General features: G+C 48.9%; 2 protein-coding genes across 6 annotated transcripts in view; one reads left to right on the top strand and one right to left on the bottom strand.

Annotated features, from left to right (window-relative positions):
• Positions 1–11,206, bottom strand: part of NR1H3 (nuclear receptor subfamily 1 group H member 3) — a 30,822-nt gene extending 19,616 nt beyond the window's left edge. The window contains exon 1 of one of the 4 annotated variants that reach the window (XM_035550416.2): positions 11,096–11,206. The gene's annotated coding sequence lies outside the window, so the exon portion shown is untranslated. Of the gene's footprint in view, positions 1–7,045; positions 7,148–9,590; positions 10,175–10,257; positions 10,818–11,095 lie in introns of those variants that run through there. The other 3 variants (XM_035550417.2, XM_035550418.2, XM_035550419.1) reach the window with 3 other exon arrangements.
• Positions 11,207–11,345: 139 nt separating this feature from the next.
• Positions 11,346–18,977, top strand: ACP2 (acid phosphatase 2, lysosomal). 2 transcript variants are annotated; one of them, XM_035550420.2, is made up of 11 exons: positions 11,346–11,500; positions 11,580–11,675; positions 11,757–11,843; positions 13,981–14,133; positions 14,467–14,565; positions 14,714–14,803; positions 16,926–17,058; positions 17,134–17,222; positions 17,848–17,954; positions 18,175–18,350; positions 18,429–18,977. In XM_035550420.2, the coding sequence occupies exons 1-11, from the start codon at positions 11,387–11,389 to the stop codon at positions 18,563–18,565; spliced, it is 1,281 nt and encodes a 426-aa protein (XP_035406313.1). In that variant the 5' UTR covers positions 11,346–11,386; the 3' UTR covers positions 18,566–18,977. The 2 variants fall into 2 exon arrangements, with proteins under 2 accessions (XP_035406313.1, XP_035406314.1); XM_035550421.2 differs by lacking the exon at positions 11,757–11,843 and having other exon boundaries at positions 11,350–11,500.
• Positions 18,978–20,175: the final 1,198 nt, after the last annotated feature.

Raw genomic sequence — 20,175 nt, 5'->3', positions numbered from 1 at the left:
TCAGGGTGGGTAAGATCCTGAAGTGGGCCGTGCCTTTCTGCTTCTTCCCTCCCTCTCCACAGCCAGATGCCCTTGATCCTGCAGCTGAGAGGAGAAGGGAGGTTACTGCAGTTCATTCACACCAAGCACAGGGAGCTCTCTCGCCTCTCTTCCTGTTTGCACGGAGGCATTAGTCCCTCTGACAAAGGAAGAGAGTAAGAGGCAGAAAGGGAGAGAGAGAACAGATGATGGTTAGAAAGGACAGGCTCTTTCCTGGTTAATTACCTGGAAATGAATAACAAGTGCTATCAGGCCTGATGTGTCCACCTTGCTGACATGAAATTCCTCTAAAGGCCATTGACACAAGTTCCCTTGAACTCTGGAAAACAGCACCAACCAGACCTGGGTAACAAAGCTCGTCCCTTCTACTCCTCCCAGGCTTTCTACTGTCACTGCCACCTCAGCTTTCAAGCTTCTGGCTAACCTAGACTACAGCCATCCCCAAAATGGCAAAAACTAGAGCATGCGCTGCATTATGGCCAGGAAGATGTTTCAGTAGAAGCTTCCCCCCCAGACCATCTTGTAAAATGACAGGCCATTCGGCCCCAGCTCTGTCCAGCCAGGTGAGCTGGGGACTGGTGCCCCAACGTGAGCAGCAGGCAGAGCCTTCCCACCTGGAGCGACACCGACTTCTGCAGCACCTGTGGGGGAGAACACGAGCAGAACTTGCCATGTGGGGCTGAACAGCAGTAATCCTCAGCATTTGGCTGCAAATCCAGCTTGAACTGTCAAATGACAGTTTGACGCCGCTATCAGCATTGACCTTCAGATGGCAGGAAGCACGACTGAGGCTTTGACAGAAGCTTCAAATAGGAAAAATCCCATCTGTGCTCCTCCCAGGAGGATGGAACGCACAAAGCTGAGCAGCTGCCCCCTCCTCCTATCAAAGGAGCAAAGGGCAGCTCCCTGCCGCTCCTCGGGAAGAAGGGTAAGGCAGGGGATCCAGGCTGCAGCCCCGTCTGTAGAATGAATGGTTGTTAGCACCAGCAGTAATAGCAAGTTCTCCCTACGGAAATTCACTTTATAAGAGCAGCAGCGTTCTTTCACCAGTACCGCTCACAATTTCCCCGTGCAAATTAAGCTATCGGTAAGTCTTTTTTTTTCCCTTGCACATCTAAGCACATCTACACCATGGCAATTTTGCTTTGCTTGTTTTTCTTCCTAGGGCACCTGCATTGGCTAATGTAATTCTTTTGTACTTTTACCCACACCACCAGACCAATAAATAAATAAAATCAAACGTGAAAAGTATTCAAGCAACCTAGGAAACTTCCTCGGATGAAATTCTCTGCTAAGCAGCAAGACCCTACTGTGGGAAACTAAAGTTGAGCTGTTTGCAGCTCGCTGTTTCTGCTGCTGACCAGCTCTCACGCATCCTACGTGCAGCGACAGTTCATCACATCCTACTGAAGGCTGGAAATGAGAACAGATCTCACCTTAGTTTCCTTCTAAATGCCACTGCACGGCAGCACAGAAAACACAACCAGAGCGTCTGTTGTCTCTGGATTCTCTCTCTAGCTTTATACAGCCGCCAGTACCTTGTTCTACATAGGTATACATTGCTACCCAAAACGTAACAGCCAGACACTCTTTAAAGTTTTAAAGTAACAGCTTCAAGATGCAGTTTCCTCAGCCTTGTCAGAGAACATGGCTCAAAAACACAGGAAATACCCAGCGTCATCTAGATCAGAGGTAATGGCAACAACTGGCTAGGTTCAAAAAGCCTGACTGTATTTTTAAAACGGGGCTTGCACGGAAGTGAAAAAAATAAGAGTGAAAGAAACCTCTCTCTCCAGCCACTGTGGAGCACTACATTGGCACCACATTACAGAGAGCAGAACAAAACTCTACCTTGGAGTCTATGTTCCTCCTTTATGGCCCCCAGCCCCACAGAGGTTAGATCTCTGCTACGGGGAACACAAGCCTGAGGGATTTGAGATGTTATCCCAATGCTGTCTCCATACTGGAGAGAGATCAGAATTAAGAAAGAAAAGAAAACAACACAAAAACAAACAACAAGGATGACTACCTAAAGTAACAACCTGATAGAGGATGTCAGGGAAAAGGACTAAACCCAGTCCCTGGCCAGTAAGAGAGTCAAAGAAATTATGCATAGAAAAGTTGGCCTTTTTGCTGCATGTAGAAAGCGATAATGATAAATAATAACAGAACGTACTGCTTACCTGATTGTTTCCTTAAAGATAATTTAATCTCCACAAAACTCTATGAGGTCAGGGAATAACATCTCACTGCCCATGCCTATTCTAACCAGATGTCTTTAGCAGCTAGCAGCGTTAAAGGGAAATCTGCTCAGCTCGCCAGCTTGTCTCAGCCCATCTCTTCAACATCAGCATCCCAAAGTGCTCTGAGCAGGAACACGGCCCAATCCACTGTCAGCACTGAACTGCTGCTAAAACAGGTAACAGCAGTAAGAAACAGCAGCAACATTTTACCAGCAAGACAAGATGACAAAGGACAAGTTCCCAAAGCTGTAAAATGAATCACAACAAAGCCTGAAAGAAAACTTAAAAGCACTCAGCTAGTAGGCTCTTACCCAGCCCACACTCCCTTTGCCACTGCTCTCCATCCTCTAGCAGATACGAAATAAAAGAACATGAGGCAAGAGAGGGAAGAAGAGAATAAAGGAGAGGGCTGTTAATGGTACAGTTGTTTGTTCATTTTTCTGATTTCCTCCTTTCCTCCCACCCGAAGAGTACTTTCATCAGCATGCTGCACATCACCGTAACTGAAACAGGAGTGTTTCTGGGAAACAGCCTTTTTATGGAGTATCTGTACAGCACTTAGTATCCAAGCACCATCCCACCTAAAAGCATCTATCAAAACAAATACTACCGCTCACAGGCAAAACAGAAATACAGTACTGGATTGCAAAACAGGCAGGAAAACCATTAAGATTCCCTTAAGGGCAGTAGGGGAAAAGTGGCGTTTCCCATTCATAGAAATATCATCCCTAGATGTAGCGCAGAGGGCAGGAAGAAATGACAACGCTACAGAAATACCCATATAAAACGGATACTGGAACTGGGTCTAAATTGCCTCAAAGAAAGCTCGACCGTTCCATGCGTTGGCCTATTCCCCACTCATCCATTACCTGGGATGTGTTTTGGCAGGTTTTGCTACCACTGCTTTTGAAGGAAGGAGAGAAGCGAGGCAGGGCTTCCCACCCTACAGCAGATCTGTGTGCCCAAACCTACATCAGCAAGAAGACTGCAGTCGAGCGAGAAGGGAGATGAGAAGTAGTGCCAAGAAACACAGTAAAGACCGGCATCGCAGCAGGGGTGCAGGTCAGGAGAAAAGACCATTACGAGCTCTGTGCAAGGCAAACTTGCCCTGCTTTTGACTTTACTATTCCGGACCCTGGTCTGCGCGAGCTGTCTATTTTTGCTTTGGGGGTCATTTCGGCTGAACACTTCCAAGGTACAATATCGGCAGGATAAGGGAGGGAATTATTTTCCTTTTTAAATAAACCCAGAGAGTGAAAGCTACAAGGGAAGGGTTAAAGGCCTGAAAATGAGAGAAAGAGGATCCGTGTGACAGGAAGGGAGCATGTGAGAGGGCGTGTGACAGCCTGAGCAGCAGAATGTGTGTGTGTGGATCTCATTCCCTCAGAGGCTCTTGGCCAAATGTGGAGCTGAACTTTCTGCAGACTTTGTCCTGCCAAGTCATGTTCCCTTCTCACACGGCCTGACATCACCACAAATGCTCAGCTGGAAAACAGTCCAGAGCCGGACAGAGTCCGCGGCTCTCAAACAGCAGCCAGTGAAATGGCCACGCCGGCGGCACACCCACCGGCCAGGACAGCAGCCCCTGGTCCTACAGGTGATCTCCATCCAGAAAGAGCCCTAACAAAGCACAAAAAGGACTGAGGTGCTAACAGCCCGATGCTTTTTTACAGCCTGAATTCATACAGCCCAAAACAGATTGAAAGCCCGCACAAAAGCTCTAACAGAAAAAAAGCAGAACATAACTGTGAGATTGTCAGGGTTTGTCATAAGGAACATACTGCATGGAGCCCACTCCGTTCCCAGCTCCTGCGCAATCTTGCCACGAGGAGGAGGAGGAGGAGGAGGAGGAGGAGGAGGAGGAGGAGGAGGAGGAGGAGGAGGAGGAGGCGGCCAATGGCAGAATCCACAAGCAACCCACAGAAAAAAAACAAGCCAGCGGTTCTGCCCAGCTTAATGCCCTGGCAGGGGCTGTATGAAGCAAGCAAGCAAACATTACGCAGGTCAGCGAGCTCCTACCACCCAGCCCGTCAGAAATAGCTGCAGACCCAAGTTCAGTTCTGGAAAACGTGAGCACGTGTACGAGCAGGCAATGGGGCTGAGCCAGCAGGTGGCTGGATTTCTTCTTCTGCTCCTTGCACCAAGGGAGAAGGGTGGGGATGGCCGCTGATTCTGGGACACAACAGAAGGCACCACCCAGAGCAAGTATCAGGCAGTACCAGTTGGAGTTGATACTGAAATGAGGCAGGACAAAGTCTCCAGGCTCTCCTTGTTTTCACTCTTCATGCCCAAACCACTGCTAGAAGAAGCATGATAGGAAAATATTGCTGGTAATAGAGAGAAAAATCATGTTTTCTTCAGGAAAAGGTTTCTGCATTCACCACACCTGTTCTACTTGAAGAAAAACAAATAGCAACTTGGCAGCTTTCTGGAGACCAAGGGAAAATTTTTCTTCAGTCCCATATAACCCAGCACGTTAATCCCCTTCTTCTCAGACATGCTTAGATAACAGGAGCTACACCGCATGACCTAAGCTCATCTGTATTTTATATTTCAAAAGACTCCTCACAACTCAAGTTCCCTCTTCCCTCGCTAAAGGAATCTGACACCTTCCACCAGCACAACTCCGCCTGCCCGTGCGCTACACAGACCTTGAATCGCAGCCCTAGGGCTTCCTGCCCACACCTGCTGATGCCCAGGAACGTGTCCCTCACCAACTGCAAACACAGAAGCCATCTGTCACATTTCCTCCTGGCCCTTCCACCGAGACCAGAAAATTGTTCCTCTCCCACGGAGGAAGGCCAAGGGAGGAAGCAGTCGATGAGCAGAAGACCAGAATCACCAAGTCGGTACTGGAAGGCAGGACGACAAATTCTTCTTCAACTTTCCGAGCATGCAGCTGGGTGAGCTGCCCTGCCTCGGTGGCAGCACTCGTGCAAGCTGCAGCACGCTGGCAAGGACTCTGTGTGTGGATGCAAGTCAAGGCAAGTGCCACCAGGGCAAGCCTCAAAGGCTCTTGCAGCGCAGCATCAAGTGCCCGCAAACATTCCACGTGGGTGCTCAAGAAGCCACTACATGTGCATATCTGACAGCGTGACAATGGAAAAACGTCCAGGAAAAGTCACTGCCGTAGCATGTGGAGTCCTTTGGGGACTGGCACATTTCTGCATGCATGTCCCTGGCAACCGAGACACTACAGAGCTGTTTCAGAAGCCTACCTCTTTGCCCTCGTTTCATAAGGGCCCTAAATAGACTGCTTAAATTCCAAACATTTCTATTTAAGTAGGAATTTACACACATTTGTCCAAGCTTACACTCGGTGAATTTATTTTCTAAGACAATGACAAATTATGATAAAGCCTAAAACAATCATTTAAACAAAACCAGAAATGCTCTCCGAGCAGAAACAGCACACGGTTGCAGTGGAATGCTTAAAGAACACAATTCCTAAGCTTGAGGAAGTTCTTAAGGCCACAGAACCAGAATCCACTGAAGTACCAATCGAAAAAGGGCAGAAAGATTAGTTTCATCAATTTGATTATTAAATTAGTTCAGTTCACTGAATGCTGGGGGAGGGAAGCATAAAACGGGGGAGATGTTTTCTCTCCCAATCTCTGAATAAAAACACCACAAGGGAGGATGAGTTATGCTCGCTCTAAGATCTGGAAGGACACAATGACCAAAAACAACCAGTTCGTTTTGCTGAGTACAGATAACACTGCCTTGTTACAGTAAAACAGTTTGAACAACAACACACTCCAGCAAGCATATTTTCTCTTCAGTATCCAGTCCTTGATTATAGTCTGATTATAAAATATTTAGTTTTGCATGTTTTTAATTTGACCTTTTTATTCAAATGCAGTTTTGCACAAGTCATAAGGGAAGGAATTACTCATCTAGTAAATCCAAATGACTATTTTCTAACGTAAACATTTACTGTGATATAATAGCGTAACGCAGATGTATGTATACACTATCATCCTGCTTAGCAAGAAATATTAATAAATTAGCTTCACCAAGTAGAACATACCTTCCTCTTAGGAAAACACCAAATGCAAAACCAGGCTTACGTGAATTACTTAAATCACCAACCAAGACTTAAAATCAGCAAGTTGGAAGCCTGGCTTTAAACCACTCAGCCTTGTTTGTTTCACAGCTGGGCTGGGATCAGAGGGCCAAGAGTGCCCCTCTCCCCAGAGAGGCAGAGGATGCAACTCCTACGCCCCGATCATTTCAAGAAATTTTACAAGTATATTTACCTATATATATTACTAAACCTTTAAATAAACTATAGAACCTAATATGCCAGGGAACACCTACTCTCTCGTCAGTCATCTGCTTTAGCAACCAGTGCAATACTCACCTAACATCTTTTATTTACATCCCAGAGAGGTATAATTCAGCTTGGCTCTGCAGCACGGCTTTGAAAGCCCTTCAATCCTCCCATCCCAGTTCTCCCGCTTAATCCTACAGACAATGGCTTTGATCAAAACAAGAATTAGATTTCTAATTCTCTACCATCGTTCTCTCCATTTCACCATCAACTTCGCACTAATAAACATGTATTTCCCCCCCCCTTCCCTTAAACACAAAGGACAGGTTTTTGCTCTGCCCTCCTATGTGCACTACCTGAATTAGCCTTTGCCCTCCCCAGATAAGACACTTAAAAGCTTGGCAGCATATATTTCAACTCACATTACGAAATGAGACTGCTATCACCTTAACATTTTCTTTTGGACACTCAATAAAGCAAGTAATTTTACCTTACAGGAAATCTGGTTTTGAGATCTCCAGGTCTAAAACTGCAAGCTACGCTGGCTCCCAGGATGTCTCCTTGTTAGCGAGGACACAAGCAAGGAGTTCGTCCGTGCTCCAAAAACGGGAAAAAAAAAAAGGTATTTTGTCTTAAGCAGAAAGTCACAGACCACCACCACTCAGGGGGGGCTAGAACTTTAAACAGAGAAATGAATGCCAGAACACGTAAAGCCTCATCTAATTTAAAAACATCATACGCATCAGTCAAACCAAAGCTTGTTACAATACAGCTTGCCAGCTGCCGTAACCGCAATGGAAACGCTAGGTCAAATGCTGTACTTACATATGAGCAGAAGCATGACCAAGTTGAACCTGTTTGTGGCCTAGATGCAGAACTGTGCCTGACTGCAGGAAGCACTCCCCTGAATTCCCTCCTAAGATGAGGCTCCTTCCCACGGAGACGGTTTCCACAGCAAAGAGGATGTGATTCTGCCTTCCTGAATTATTATGCAGTGAGGAACACACAGTAATACTCTCCTGCACAGCAGCAGAACAGTTTTCCCCAATGAAACAAAACATCCTCGTATGTTAAGTTTCACCTCAATTCTGAAACAGTTACTTTCCTCCAAGACTGTCAGATCTGCAGATCTTATTGCTGGGAGGTTACATAAAATCTGACAAGTTTTCCTATTCGACATGCAAAGACCCACAGAGCTGTGGCAACGAGACTTTCACAGCAGCTGCTTCCAGAGCAGATAGCAGGATCACCCTTCAACAGGTTCAAGACAAGGCACCTTATATTCTATATTCTTCCCTGGGAAGATGACTTCTGAAAAACAGCAACAGCTAAAGTCCTTAAATTCAAAGCTTGGAATTTTGAAAAAAGGCCTTCTCGATAGCCATATGTTCACATACCAGATCTAATTACAAAAGATGTAACTTTTGTGGTCTGAGACCATCTCCACTTCTAAAGACCGGATCGCACATTTAAAGACAGCAGAACATTCATCCTTCTGTCTACCAAAGAATGAGCGCTCCGAGAGCCGTAATGGCTATTGCCAGAGAAAGCACCCTTCCTGAAAAACTTATCTGAACAGAGATAACAGCGCTGGAAACACCACTCTTCCTACAGGTGTGAGATGGGGATGAGGCAGCAAGCTCACGCGCTGCACTTGCGCAGCGGCACACCTCCTGGCTGCTGAAGGAAACGTGCTGACGAGGCGCAGACAGCTGCGGCGGCAGTAACTGCTAACAAGCGACAAGGGTAACCCAAGGCACACAGCCAGGACACAACAAGTCAGTGATAAAGTTTCCTGTTTGTTAGTTTTTCCTTTTTTTTTTTTTTTTTGGATTAGGCAATTTATATACATATAGGCCCTGCTACAGTACTTCTCGTGGTGTTCTTCACTACACAAGTAGCTGCAGGGTTCCTCGAGGAGCCACAGAGCTCCTGAGCAGCTCCACAGTCTCCATACTCTGCCTCGGGTTTATTCTCCCAGCTATTTTGTTGGCCTCCTTCTGCAAAGAAGAACACACGTGTAAACACATGAGAAAGAAATGCTAAGCTCAATGCCAGATTTCGACAAGGGATTAGGCCGGGAAACCGGGCAGCCTGTTCTCAGGCCTTGCAGCAGTAGGAACCTTCTGGTGAGCGCGTTACAGGCGTGGTAGCAGAGAAGTGTGGCAAGGCCAAACTCCGTCTTGTCCTGGCACAACACGGACCGTGTCCAATGCCCTCTTTCCACAGCCCAAAGGAGGGAAGGCGGAGCTCAGCAACACACTGCTGGAATTCTCAAGCCGAATTTGCTCCCTTAATTAGAAGGGAAGACCACTACTCGCTAAGGGAAGGAGCAAACAGCTTTTCCTTTTTCTGCCTGCCCTCAAGTACGGCCTTCTCCTGGACACCCAGGGAGCAGCAGATGCTCCACGTTCCTCAGAACAAGCAGCAGAGCTCAGAGGATTGTCTTCCCTGCAAACATAACCTGCAGTCATAGCCAGGAACTGGCTGACACACGGTGATCCAAATGGTTAGTCACGAATGTGAGTCAGGGTTGGAGACTCCCGCAGAAGAAGCCTTGCAGTGAAGAGCCCAATGGTGCCTTTAGGGGAAAAAAAAATAAAAAAGGCAGGGGGGGTGGGAAATCTGTGGCAGAAAGTATCTCAGCAGCCATCAGAGGTTTGTTGTGCTGTAATACCTGTTGTTGCAGATCTCCGGACCTTAGCACAACGTGTGGCAACAAAATGGCACACTGAGAAATCACCACCACCAGAAGCAAAGTTACCCTCTTATGGTGCCATGTAAACCGACAGCCGTGCAGACAAGCCTGCGCCCCGGAAAGCTCGCGATGTAGGCTGACAGGATGCGACAGGTGAAGGGGACAGCAAAACACAGAGCTGAGCAGCGCAGACAAGGACAGGCGACGAGCAGCCACAAAACAAGCAAACACCTCCCCATCCTGCACCCGGCAGCACCTCTGGCAGAGCTCAGGGTTCTCCAGGCACACAGCGACAGCCACAATCAACCGACCCCTTCCCACCGCCTGCCCCATCCACCTGCTGCCTCTCGGAGGGGGGAAACCTTTCCAGCGCTGTCCCAGAGCAGCAGAGCCCTCTCTGCTCTGTGATCCAAGCGGGTGAGCGGCTCCTTCCTGCGCTGCCGGGGCCCCGGTTCCTTCCAGCACCTTCCAGCGCCTCCCCAGCCCGGGAGGAAAGTTACCGGTGCTGCTGGCCCGCCGCTCCGACCCGGCCGCCCACGCCACGCGTGTCTCGCCCCGCCTCACCCCACTCCGCCCAGCGGCCACCCACGCTGGGAAGCGGGGCCTCGGTGCCCACCAGAGCAAGCCCCCGGCACAAAATCCACCCCGAGTGCTGCGGGAGGCCGGGAGCGAAACGAAAGCTGGGGTTCGTGCCAGCAAACAGCTGAACCGAAGTCGGTTCCAGCGCGCTCGCACACGCGTGGCTCGGAGCTGAAGGCAACGCGGTGGCTTGGAGCCCCGCCACGCGCTCGCGTGGCCGACGGCTCGGGGCGGGCGAGACCTCGGAGCCCTCGCTCAAGGACGAGGAGCCCCGCGGGTGCGCCGCTGGCCTTCCGCAAGTGGGGCCGGATCGCTCCCCGGCGCAGTACAGAGCAGCGTGAGGTGACTCGTAATTGAGGCCGTGCCCAATCCTTTTCTTTACGCATCAGTTGGAGCTCGGAGAGCTGGCCCGACGTGAAAATTACCAGTTAGAGGCTGAAGTCAAAGCAAGCTCGCCCGGGACTGCCTTTAAATCACAGCTCGCTACAGCCAGCGAACGCAGCTCTGACCTAAACTTCTGCCTGACGCCTGCTCCAGCCCCAGCGGCGCTTGAAGCTTTGCTTCATCACCAATTTCCTGTCAGCTTTCTCAAATCAGAAAAGAGAACCAAAACCAATAAAAAATAAAACAACAAAGTAGGTGGGTGCCTGCTGTGAACAACACCCGCTCCTCATCTGCAAATAACTTCTTACCACACGCCCTGAGCACCCCAGTGGGGCAGCAGCAGCAGTAGGAATACTAGAAAAATACAATAACGTGATGCTTTCCAAGAAATATGAAATGTCCTTCAATTCATTAAATATTCAAGCACAAGCAAATTAAACAAATTATTCCACCCAGCTGAACCTTGGACGTTGCACACAGCCGGCATTGACACAACCCCTCTACTCCGTAAATAATTCAGCGCTCCGTAAAAGACTGCACACACAGCTTCGTAAGGCTGCTAGCCGCGTGAGGTTTCAAGCGAGCAGACACCCACAGGGACAAACGAGGGGGCTGATTCCCGAGCTGCTGGGCTGTGCGCTCCCGGGATTTGCTCAGGTTTCCGAGCTGCCAGGCTTCGTGCTCCCAGGATTTCCCTGCGAACCCGAGAGGCAGACCCTCGGCCACCAACCCAGCACTACAGGCCAGGCTTCCCCGCGCCTCCGCGCGGAAGGACCGCGTTAGGGAGCAGCCGGCGAACACCAGGCCGGCTGCGTGAGGGCCGCCCGCAGCCACCCGGCACCCTGGGTCCCAGCCGGGCTCCGCGGGTCGCCCCCTTACCTAATCCGGCCGCTCTGAGGGGCGCCGACCCCCCCCCCCCGGCGCCGGGGGGCCGCCCGCCGCCCGCTGCCCGCCGCCTCGGGGCCGCCACCGGCCCGGCCGGGCACCGCCTCAGCCGGGCCCCGGGCAGGCCGCGCGCGCGCAGTGCTCGGGGGAGGCGCCGCCGCCTCGCCGCCCAGCCCGGCCCGGCCCGGCCCAGCCCCGCCGGGGTGCGCCGCCCAAGTGCGGCCGGGCGGGCCCGCGGGGCGGCGGCGCCTGGGTTCCGCGGCTCGGCCCGGAGGGGGAAGCGCGATGGCGGCCGAGGCGCGGCGGTGGCGGTGGTGGCGGCGGGGCGGCGCCGCGCTGCTCCTGCTGGCGCTGTGCCTGCAGCCGGCCCGGCCCCGCAGCCTCCGCTTCGTGACGCTGGTGAGGGGCGGGCGGGCGGCTTGGGGGGAGCGGGGGGCGCGGGCGGCTCGGGGCCGCGCTGACCGGGTGCCGCCCGCAGGTGTACCGGCACGGGGACCGCTCGCCCATCAAGGCCTACCCGCGGGACCCCTTCCAGGAGGCCGCCTGGCCACAGGGCTTCGGGCAGCTCACGCAGGTGCGTGCGGGCACCGGGGAGGGGGGGAACCGGGGGGTGCCGGGGCCTCGGTAACGGCGGGCGGCGCCGATCCCGTTGCAGGTGGGGATGCGGCAGCAGTGGGAGCTGGGCCAGGCCCTGCGGCGGCGCTACCGCGGCTTCCTGGGCGCCGCGTACCGGCGGCAGGAGGTGAGTGCCGGGCCGGGGGGGGCGGCGCGGGGCTGCCGGGCTGAGCGGCAGCAGCACGCCGCTGGGGAGCGTTAACGCCAAGAGGTGCAAAGCCAGCCCCGTGGAGCGAAACGGGTGTGCTGGGCGGTATCTGGGGCTTGTTTCCCGCTCCAGGTCGTTCTGTCGCAACAGCGGATCCTGGCTCAAAGCAAGAACGCGGCCTGCGTTTGCCTTGCCTTCTGCGGTGTGGCGCTGTCCTACAGGAGTCTGCACGGCCAGACAGCAATCCCTAGCCAAAAGTGACCTCGCTTGTTTCCACCTGTAAAAGCTTCATTCCCCCCAAACCTATTAATTTCCCTCTCTTTCTCTGTGATGTTGCCCTGTTTTATTCTAGTTCTAAAGGTTTGTGTTATACAAATTACGGTGCCCATGTGCTATACACAGAGGAAAATGCACAATGCCCTCCAAATAGCCATGCTGGTTGACCAGAGGGGTGTGAGTCAATTGGAACATGAGCAAGTGCCACGGTGAGAGGCACACTGTCACATGCTTGGGATGGGAAGCTGGCGGTCAAGACCTGCTTGTCCCACTGCTGGCCGCATATCACTTGTTTTATCTGAGTCTACCTTGGGTGATTGACCAAACGAGGCAAACTGAGAGTCCCTGTAAGATTTTCTGTCCTGTTTCGCCTCCCTTTTTGGACTCCCCAGGAAGTATAAAGCTTCACATGATTTGTATTACACCCCCTTTGTCATTTGCTTCTTTAACAAAACTTCCAGTGTCAGCTCAAACGTGGATCCTTTAGCCTTCCTCAGTAGTTCCTTTCCAAACATACTTCACTCTTATAAAGCTTTTGCCAGCTGAAGCTGTTTCTCTTCCCTTGCCTGAGAAGGAAAAACAAACCATGGCATATGCAAACAAAAACTGTTCTGCTAACAAAGCCTGTATCTCTGCCTGAATTGAGCAAGCTCTTTCTTATGAGAAGCGTTGCCTCTGGATGACACCGTGTGACCGTCTGTCACCTGACTCAGCGACAAGCTGGAGCCTTGGCAAAAGGTGCTGAAGAAAGCAAATGTGCTCAGGGCTTAATTGTTTTTTTACGACACTTGTAAAATTAGATCCTTATCTCTTAAAATAGTTCCTTTTTTCAGAGCTTGCCTAGGATGAAGGCAATCCTGTCTAACATGTACAGGATCAGTTGTTTTCAGGCCACAGTTAGGAGGTAAGAGTGGGTAGGAATTGTCAGACTTTTTTGTCATGACTGTTAAGTTTTGAGATACACTGTATATGGGGGATGCTATACAGGGTGAGCATATGTGGTGGTTTTTTAGCATTTAAAATCCCAATCTTGACATTCTATTTGATTCTTCTGGTTTTCAGTTCTTGTTTCAGATCCAGTATGCTGGGGTTAAGGGCATTCTTTCACATGTGTTCCTGTTGTTTTGCACTAGTTTTCTTCTAATCTCCTCCCAGTGTTTTTAGCACACAGATACCAGAATAGCAAAGTTTTGCCATTTTGACCTTCTGGACTCTTTAATATTTTCCCTTTTCTTTCCTTTCTGGCTCAGATCTCTCTCTCTGAGCTCTGGAATGGTAAGTCTTTGCCCATTAATCCCAAGAGCCCACAATGATCAAATGACATCTCAGCTCCCCCGTTCTCTTTCTTAGACTGCAGATTATTAATTATTTCTCAGATGGTAAAGCTGAGGCTTGGAGAAGCCAGGTTTCTGCAGGAGCGGCAGCTTGTTCCTGGAATGGAGAACTGAACACAGCAGTTTGCCCTAGTCCTGCTCTGTAAATATAGTGTATTTCCTATCTGTGCCCATCATTATCTGCATTATCTTGCTCTTCTCTGACTCTTGTTTATTTTCAGACTCCCTTCTTTCTATCTGTAATCTCCACACAGTGCTTCTCACTATTTCACTTACCCAGAACAGACTGCTGTAGCGTTACACAACAAATCATCTTTCACATCCATCCTTAAAGTTTCGTCCAGGTTGACAACCAGCAGGCTCAGTCACTTCAGTTCCTGTTATCCTGTTGTCCGCAAGCAGCGGCAGGGCACGTGGCAATGTTCCTCAGCACGTGCGTCGTCCTGCGTCCGAGCGTCACCGCTTACAGTAGCATTACTAACGGTGCACTGTCCCTGTCCTGGCAGATCTTCATCCGCAGCACAGATTACGATCGGACGTTGATGAGTGCGGAGGCCAATCTGGCAGGCCTGTATCCCCCAGAGAGACAACAGATGTTCAACCCTAACATTTCCTGGCAGCCTATCCCTGTACACACAGTGCCTGAGTCCGGGGAAAGGGTAAGTTAGTCCCGAGGATATGTCCTGACTACACAAGTGGCATGTTATGCTGACTTCTCCAGAAGTCTTTACTTCAGTCTCAATTCAGATTGTTTTGAGCTTCTCCTGGGACCTGTCTTGCAAAGATTCTTTTGTTCTTCTGAACGAGATGAGAACTGAGGGGCTGTGTTTGTTCACTCAATATATTAGCTGCACCAGGCCACAGACAAGCTGGAGCACGTTAGAGGGCAGTACTTGAAGCTGTAGATGGTCGGGGTTTCGTTGCAATTCTGTATGTTTAAAATCCTGTACGTAGGCATTCTCAGTGACTTAGCTGCTCTCATCTCTGTCCAGCTACTGAAGTTTCCATTGAACCCCTGCCCACGGTACGAACAACTACAGAACGAAACACGGCACTCACCAGAATACATAAATAAGACCAGAGACAATTTGGTAAGTGATTGCGTGAGATAAAGTGGTCCTGTAGTTAAAATAGCGCTTCTACATAATCAGAGCTCTGACAATATAATGTAGTGCATATCACACAGGATGAAACAGGAAAATTGAAGGCCTCTCTCTCTCTGTTCATACATACCTACAGCAATTCCTGCAGATGGTGGCAAATGAGACTGGGATTCGGGATGTCTCTCTCGAGACTGTCTGGAGTGTGTATGACACACTGTTCTGCGAAGTAAGTTTCTGCATAAATGCGCGTGGATTTGCACTTTGGTATGTAAGCCTCCCACTTTGTAGCTTAAATATCATGCCAAAGCCAGAAAAAAAAGGCCACCAGCACAATAACTATCTCATTTGAAATACACTAGAAAATGACCATAATCTGAAATCTTCAGATGTCCGTGGACAATTCTGAATTAAGTAAGGTAGAAATGAGATCTCTGGAAGCTGAAGGAGTGCTAACTTTATGATTTAAATTGGAGGTTTTACATTTGGACTGTTCCTGATTCTGCTTCTGTTAATTTGGATCGGTCACTTCTTTGTTTCTGTTAATGCCCTCTCTAAAGAAGTGCTCCACTGGGTTAAGTGGGGTTCGCCAACATCTGTTTTTTGACCTATTATGAGGTCCTGTGACAAAGACTAGACTAGAGACAGACATTACTGTTTTACTATCTGGGGCGAACCACAAAACTCATACGGAATTTTCTTGAAAGCACATCTCCTGAAAGCTTAAAAATAAAAATCAATTTAGCTGTGCTAATGCCAAAGTAAAGGTCGTGTATCCAGGAGACTTACAGTTGTTGCACAGGTTTGTGTACAACCATATAGCACAATGAAGCAAATTAAAGAGCTCTTTAATATCAAACTAGTTAGCGATAGAAGAAGCTGTAAACCCTGACACTGACATGCTACTTCTGACACGTGTTGGTTCTATGGAGGTGCAAGGGTAGCGAGATTGCTGGCAATGGTACAGTAATGCAGTATATACTACATTTGGGATGCAAAGCATAAATCTGAATGGCATTGCACTTTGCTGCATAAAGTAGCTGCTTGAGTTGCTGCAACCTGAGAATATTCCAGTCCAGAGCTGCATTGCACTGTGTAAATTTGCCCTTTGTATCACAAAGCCAATCTCCTATCTTGTAACAGTGACAGTGAAGCAAGTTCTGCCAGTACCAAAAACTCCTGGTCAGAGAGATCAAGAATTTCAAAACTGCACTTTCAAGACTCACTTAAAGAGCTTGCAGATTGGGCCCAGAAGCCCAGCTGACAACCGTTGTATCCCTGAGAACGTGGATAACAGCTCACTGTCCCAAAATGAAACTAGAACATAGGAAGGAAGTAGAGATTTACTGTCAAAACTATACCCTCATCCTGATTAATGTCTGTGGCCACTTTGGGCTTCCTCCTTTTTTCTCACTTTTACAAACAGTGCCCTGAAGAGGAATGTTTTTCTCACCTGAGCCAGTAGATTCACTCTACCATCTGGATGGAAAAAAAAAAAAAGAAAAAAGGTCCAAGAAATACCTGAACTTACCAGCTACTCTCTTTATAAATTAATGAAAAACTAACTAAATACCTAAGTTGCTGATGGGAATTTCTGTGAAACTGCTGAGACAGAATGGGCCCTTAAAGATACTCAAACTCATCTCCTGGCAGTTTAATAGGATGTGGCATAGAAAATTGCTCCATCCGAGTAATGCCAGGGAACCACAACTCTTGTTTGTCTGCCAGTATAACTAATCCTTTCTTGTAAAGGGTTGGCTGCAAAGCAAATTCCTTTCTTGGTTCCCAGTTCTGTGTATTCTAGGTTTGGTTACTGGGCTCTGTCAGTGGTGCATCCCACTACTATGCCTGCTAACACTAAGTGCTTGCTAACTTTTTCCAACATCTTTCAGTGGCCCACAGAGCCTCCTGGGGAATTGTGCTGCAGGTAAACCAGAAACCTTGAGTCCTTGGGCTCTCTCACTTACCTTTTTATTTATGGCTGCATACCATCTGCAGGGCACAGTCAGCCACATGTAGAGCAAATGCCCCGAGATTACTGTACTGTCATAACGCTCTAACCCTGCGCTCCAGGTGTACTTGCACAGAAAAGTAGCTCCTAGATTCTAGTCTTGATGCTTCTCACAATTAGTTTCTGAAACAACATTTAAAAGGAACGACATGAACTACGTGTGTTCTCTGCATGCAGCATGACAGGGTGAGGACAGAATCATAACTAGACAAGGGTCCTACTTAAACAATACAAAAAATCGGCAGCAGTATGGGCAGAACTCCAGACACCCTGACCCCCATTCTCTGATTAGTCTGTGGTCCGTCCTACCTCCAGATGAGTACTCTCTTTCTCTTCCTAGCAAGTACACAAAATGGATTTGCCGTCATGGGTGACGCCAGATGTCATGTCTCAATTGAAGCAACTGAAAGACTTTGGTTTTGAATTTCTGTTTGGAATCCACCATCGGGTAGAAAAAGCTCGTTTGCAAGGCGGTGAGTGCAGTAGGGAAGGAGCTTTGTGCTGTTCTGCCTAGATTTTGAATCTTACTAGCTGTTCCCTTTCCCCAGGGGTCCTTCTGGATCACATTAGGAAAAACCTAACCAAAGCAGCAAATGCCTCTGCCCACCAGCACCTGAAACTTCTTGCCTATTCAGCGGTAAGTCAGAGGTTGGGTATGAACTTTGCTCCATCTCCTCCTCCTCACATTTGGGGTTGGGGCTTGCTAATGGTTTTTACCCTTTCTGGCTTCTCTACAGTCTGTGCAGTGAGCAGGAGATGCATCTTTGCCTCTGGCTGGGTGGGATATGCAATACCTGGCACCGTTCGTCTGGGGCCCCCGAGGAAAATTCCCAAGCTGCACTTAGTTCCTGTTATAGCTTAGGCTCATGAATAAGACTGGCAGTCTTTGGGGAGCCACTGCTATATTTATTTGGTGGATGGGTTGATGCTACTCCAATGTGAAGTTTCAGCAGTACAGCTAAAGAGAGTCACCCCCCTTTCCAGCAGCCTGCTGGCTGGAAAGTCAAGCATCTCCCAGATTGCTCCCTAGAGATTAATTCTTAAAAGAACAGTGCAGGATAGATACGACTGTGTTTCACTTCCTCTCCTTCTCTGGCACCATCACAAATCACCTTTCCAACTACTGCTCCTTTCCCTTCTTTCAACCAGAAGTTACAAAGGTGGCTTCCCTTCTGCACTGCCTTGCCCATTACTGGTATGGTCTGAGCTGCCCTGCCACATTCATGAGGGTGACTGATTTGGTTTTTTTCCCTCTTTCTCAGCATGACACCACACTTGTGGCACTGCAGATGGCTCTAGATGTCTACAACAAGATTCAAGCACCATACGCCTCATGTCATTTATTTGAGCTGTACCAAGAGGATGATGGGTGAGGGCTGCAGTAAAGATGTCTGCTGTGATTTCACCTCAAGGGTTAGATACCTAGGCTAGGTGCAATCTAGGGGGATGCAAGCTTGCTCCTAGTGGCAGACTCTTAGGAGGAAAACTGTGACCAGACTAAAGGAAATGGTGTGCACACTAAGATTTTTTTTGGGAAGGGGTGACTTGAGCTGGAGGAAAAAAAAAATCTAGCTGTGTTTTGTTTTCAGTGACTTCTCTGTGGAGATGTTTTTCCGGAATGAGAGCGGAAAGGAACCTTTCCCACTGACAATCCCTGGCTGTCAGCAGAAATGTCCCCTGCATAAATTCTTGGAACTCACAGATCCCGTTGTGCCTCAGAACTGGGAGCAAGAATGTCAGGTAGCAAGCAGCATGCAAGACACAGGTGAGCCCAGGCTGGACCAGAATGTGGCAGAAGGGGAAAGCCTGGGATTACTCTGACCACTTATTTTCTCCCTTGCAGGACTGTTTGTAGGTCTGGCTGTGTGTGGATCCGTTCTCCTTCTCCTTATAATCCTCCTCTTGACTGTACTATTTCGCATACAGTTGCAGCCCCCTGGCTACCGGCATGTTTCCAATGAGGGAGAAGAGCAGGCCTGACAGTTGCTTCAACTGCTTCCCAGGCAGTAGAGGGGAGCAGCGTTGCCCCTAAGGACGATTGGGCACCTTCAGTAACTGAGCAATCTTCTGCTTTGGCCATTGCTTCCCAGAATGAAGCTGGACTGTGATTTTTGGACTTTTTCTAAACCCAGAGAGAGGACTGACCTACTCTAATGGAAGTGATGCATTTTAATTCTGAGAAGCCAGGATACTGTGTGGTGGCTCTAGCCCTCATACAGTCAGCCTGGGATTCTCACCAAGGCCAGTTAGAGCAGCTGCTCCTCGTGAAGAATTTTCCTCCTTTCAGTGATTGTAAATGTTACCACTCACCCTTACTGTGGCAGGGGGATTTGGGCCTCCAGAAGGTGCCACATCAAGCACAATTAAGAATTGCATTTCTCTTCAGGGTCAACCTGCTTTGTGTGCTTTTCTCTCAAGTCCTTGGACTCATGGTGGTGGGAAGGCTGGGCGTGGAGCAGAAGACCCAGCTCCCCCATGATGCACAGACACTCATCTGCTGACCATGCAGAGGGAGCTGCTGCAGAGATGGCAGATCGTGAAAAGTGTTTCTTGAGGCTGCTGCCAAGTAGTTGTTCATGGTCTCCTTTTCCCCTTGTCGAAGTGTAGTTCAAGAGAGAAGTGGCCTGTAATCAGGACAGGACTGCAAACCTGGCAGTGGTTTCTAGCATTCAGCTCAGAGTAGGTTACATATGATCCACAGAGTAAAGAGCTTCGTAAAGGAGACGAATTCCTGTAGTCACGGTGAACCCCATTCCTTGTGCAGTGGTGGCTCTAGAAAGGAGGGAGTCCTTGTAGATAGGAAGCATTTTCTATGTTGCTAAAGATTCTTTCTAAGGAATTCTAAAGTTTCTTTTCTAAAGATTCAGTCTTTAAATTTGACCTCTGTGCTTCAAGTACCTATTACAGGGGAGTATCCTGTACTGCAGGCGGTCCAGATTTCAGCTGGAGCCCAAGGAACATGCTTTACTGGCAGAAAGTTTTTATGCTATAATTAAAGAGATGTAGCAGAGCTGTTTACCTAAGACTAGACTGAATGCCAACTTCCATAGTTTTTTCTTCCCATCCTCTCTACTGCACAGCCTTACCCAGAAAAAATGCAAAAAAAAAAAAAAACAAAAAATATAAAGGATCAGACCTTGCAGGTAAATACAGGCCCCTTCATCTGCCACACTTTAGCATTTTATCTGAAATGTGATTCTTTCTTCCAGCAAGCTGGATGGAAGCCACAATCCTCTCTCACCTGTCCCCGTGATACTGAGTTGAAAGGACAAATAGTCTCTTCATTGATAGAACCATAGGATCAGATTTGAAGTCCTTCATTAGCAGATAGGTGAAACCTTACTATGTTTGGTTGGATAGCAGGGAGTTTAGAAACTTTGTATTACTTAACCAGCTTCATCTGTAAGAAAATAGAGACTGGTATCTCAAAGTGAGGGCAAGATGACCCAGGCCTGGAGGGTGTGTCAGAAGATTAGGTGAGGAAGTCATGCTGTGCACGTGTGCTTGGATGTGTAACTGACTATGCTCAGTGTGCAGGCCTAAGTTGAGAGAATATGACCAGAAAGAAGGAGATGGCCTGGGCATGCGCA

This window comes from Cygnus atratus, chromosome 5, assembly GCF_013377495.2.
Source record: "Cygnus atratus isolate AKBS03 ecotype Queensland, Australia chromosome 5, CAtr_DNAZoo_HiC_assembly, whole genome shotgun sequence".
In the NCBI taxonomy this organism is placed as follows: Eukaryota; Metazoa; Chordata; class Aves; order Anseriformes; family Anatidae; genus Cygnus; species Cygnus atratus.
This window is presented reverse-complemented; position numbering and strand designations above follow the sequence as displayed.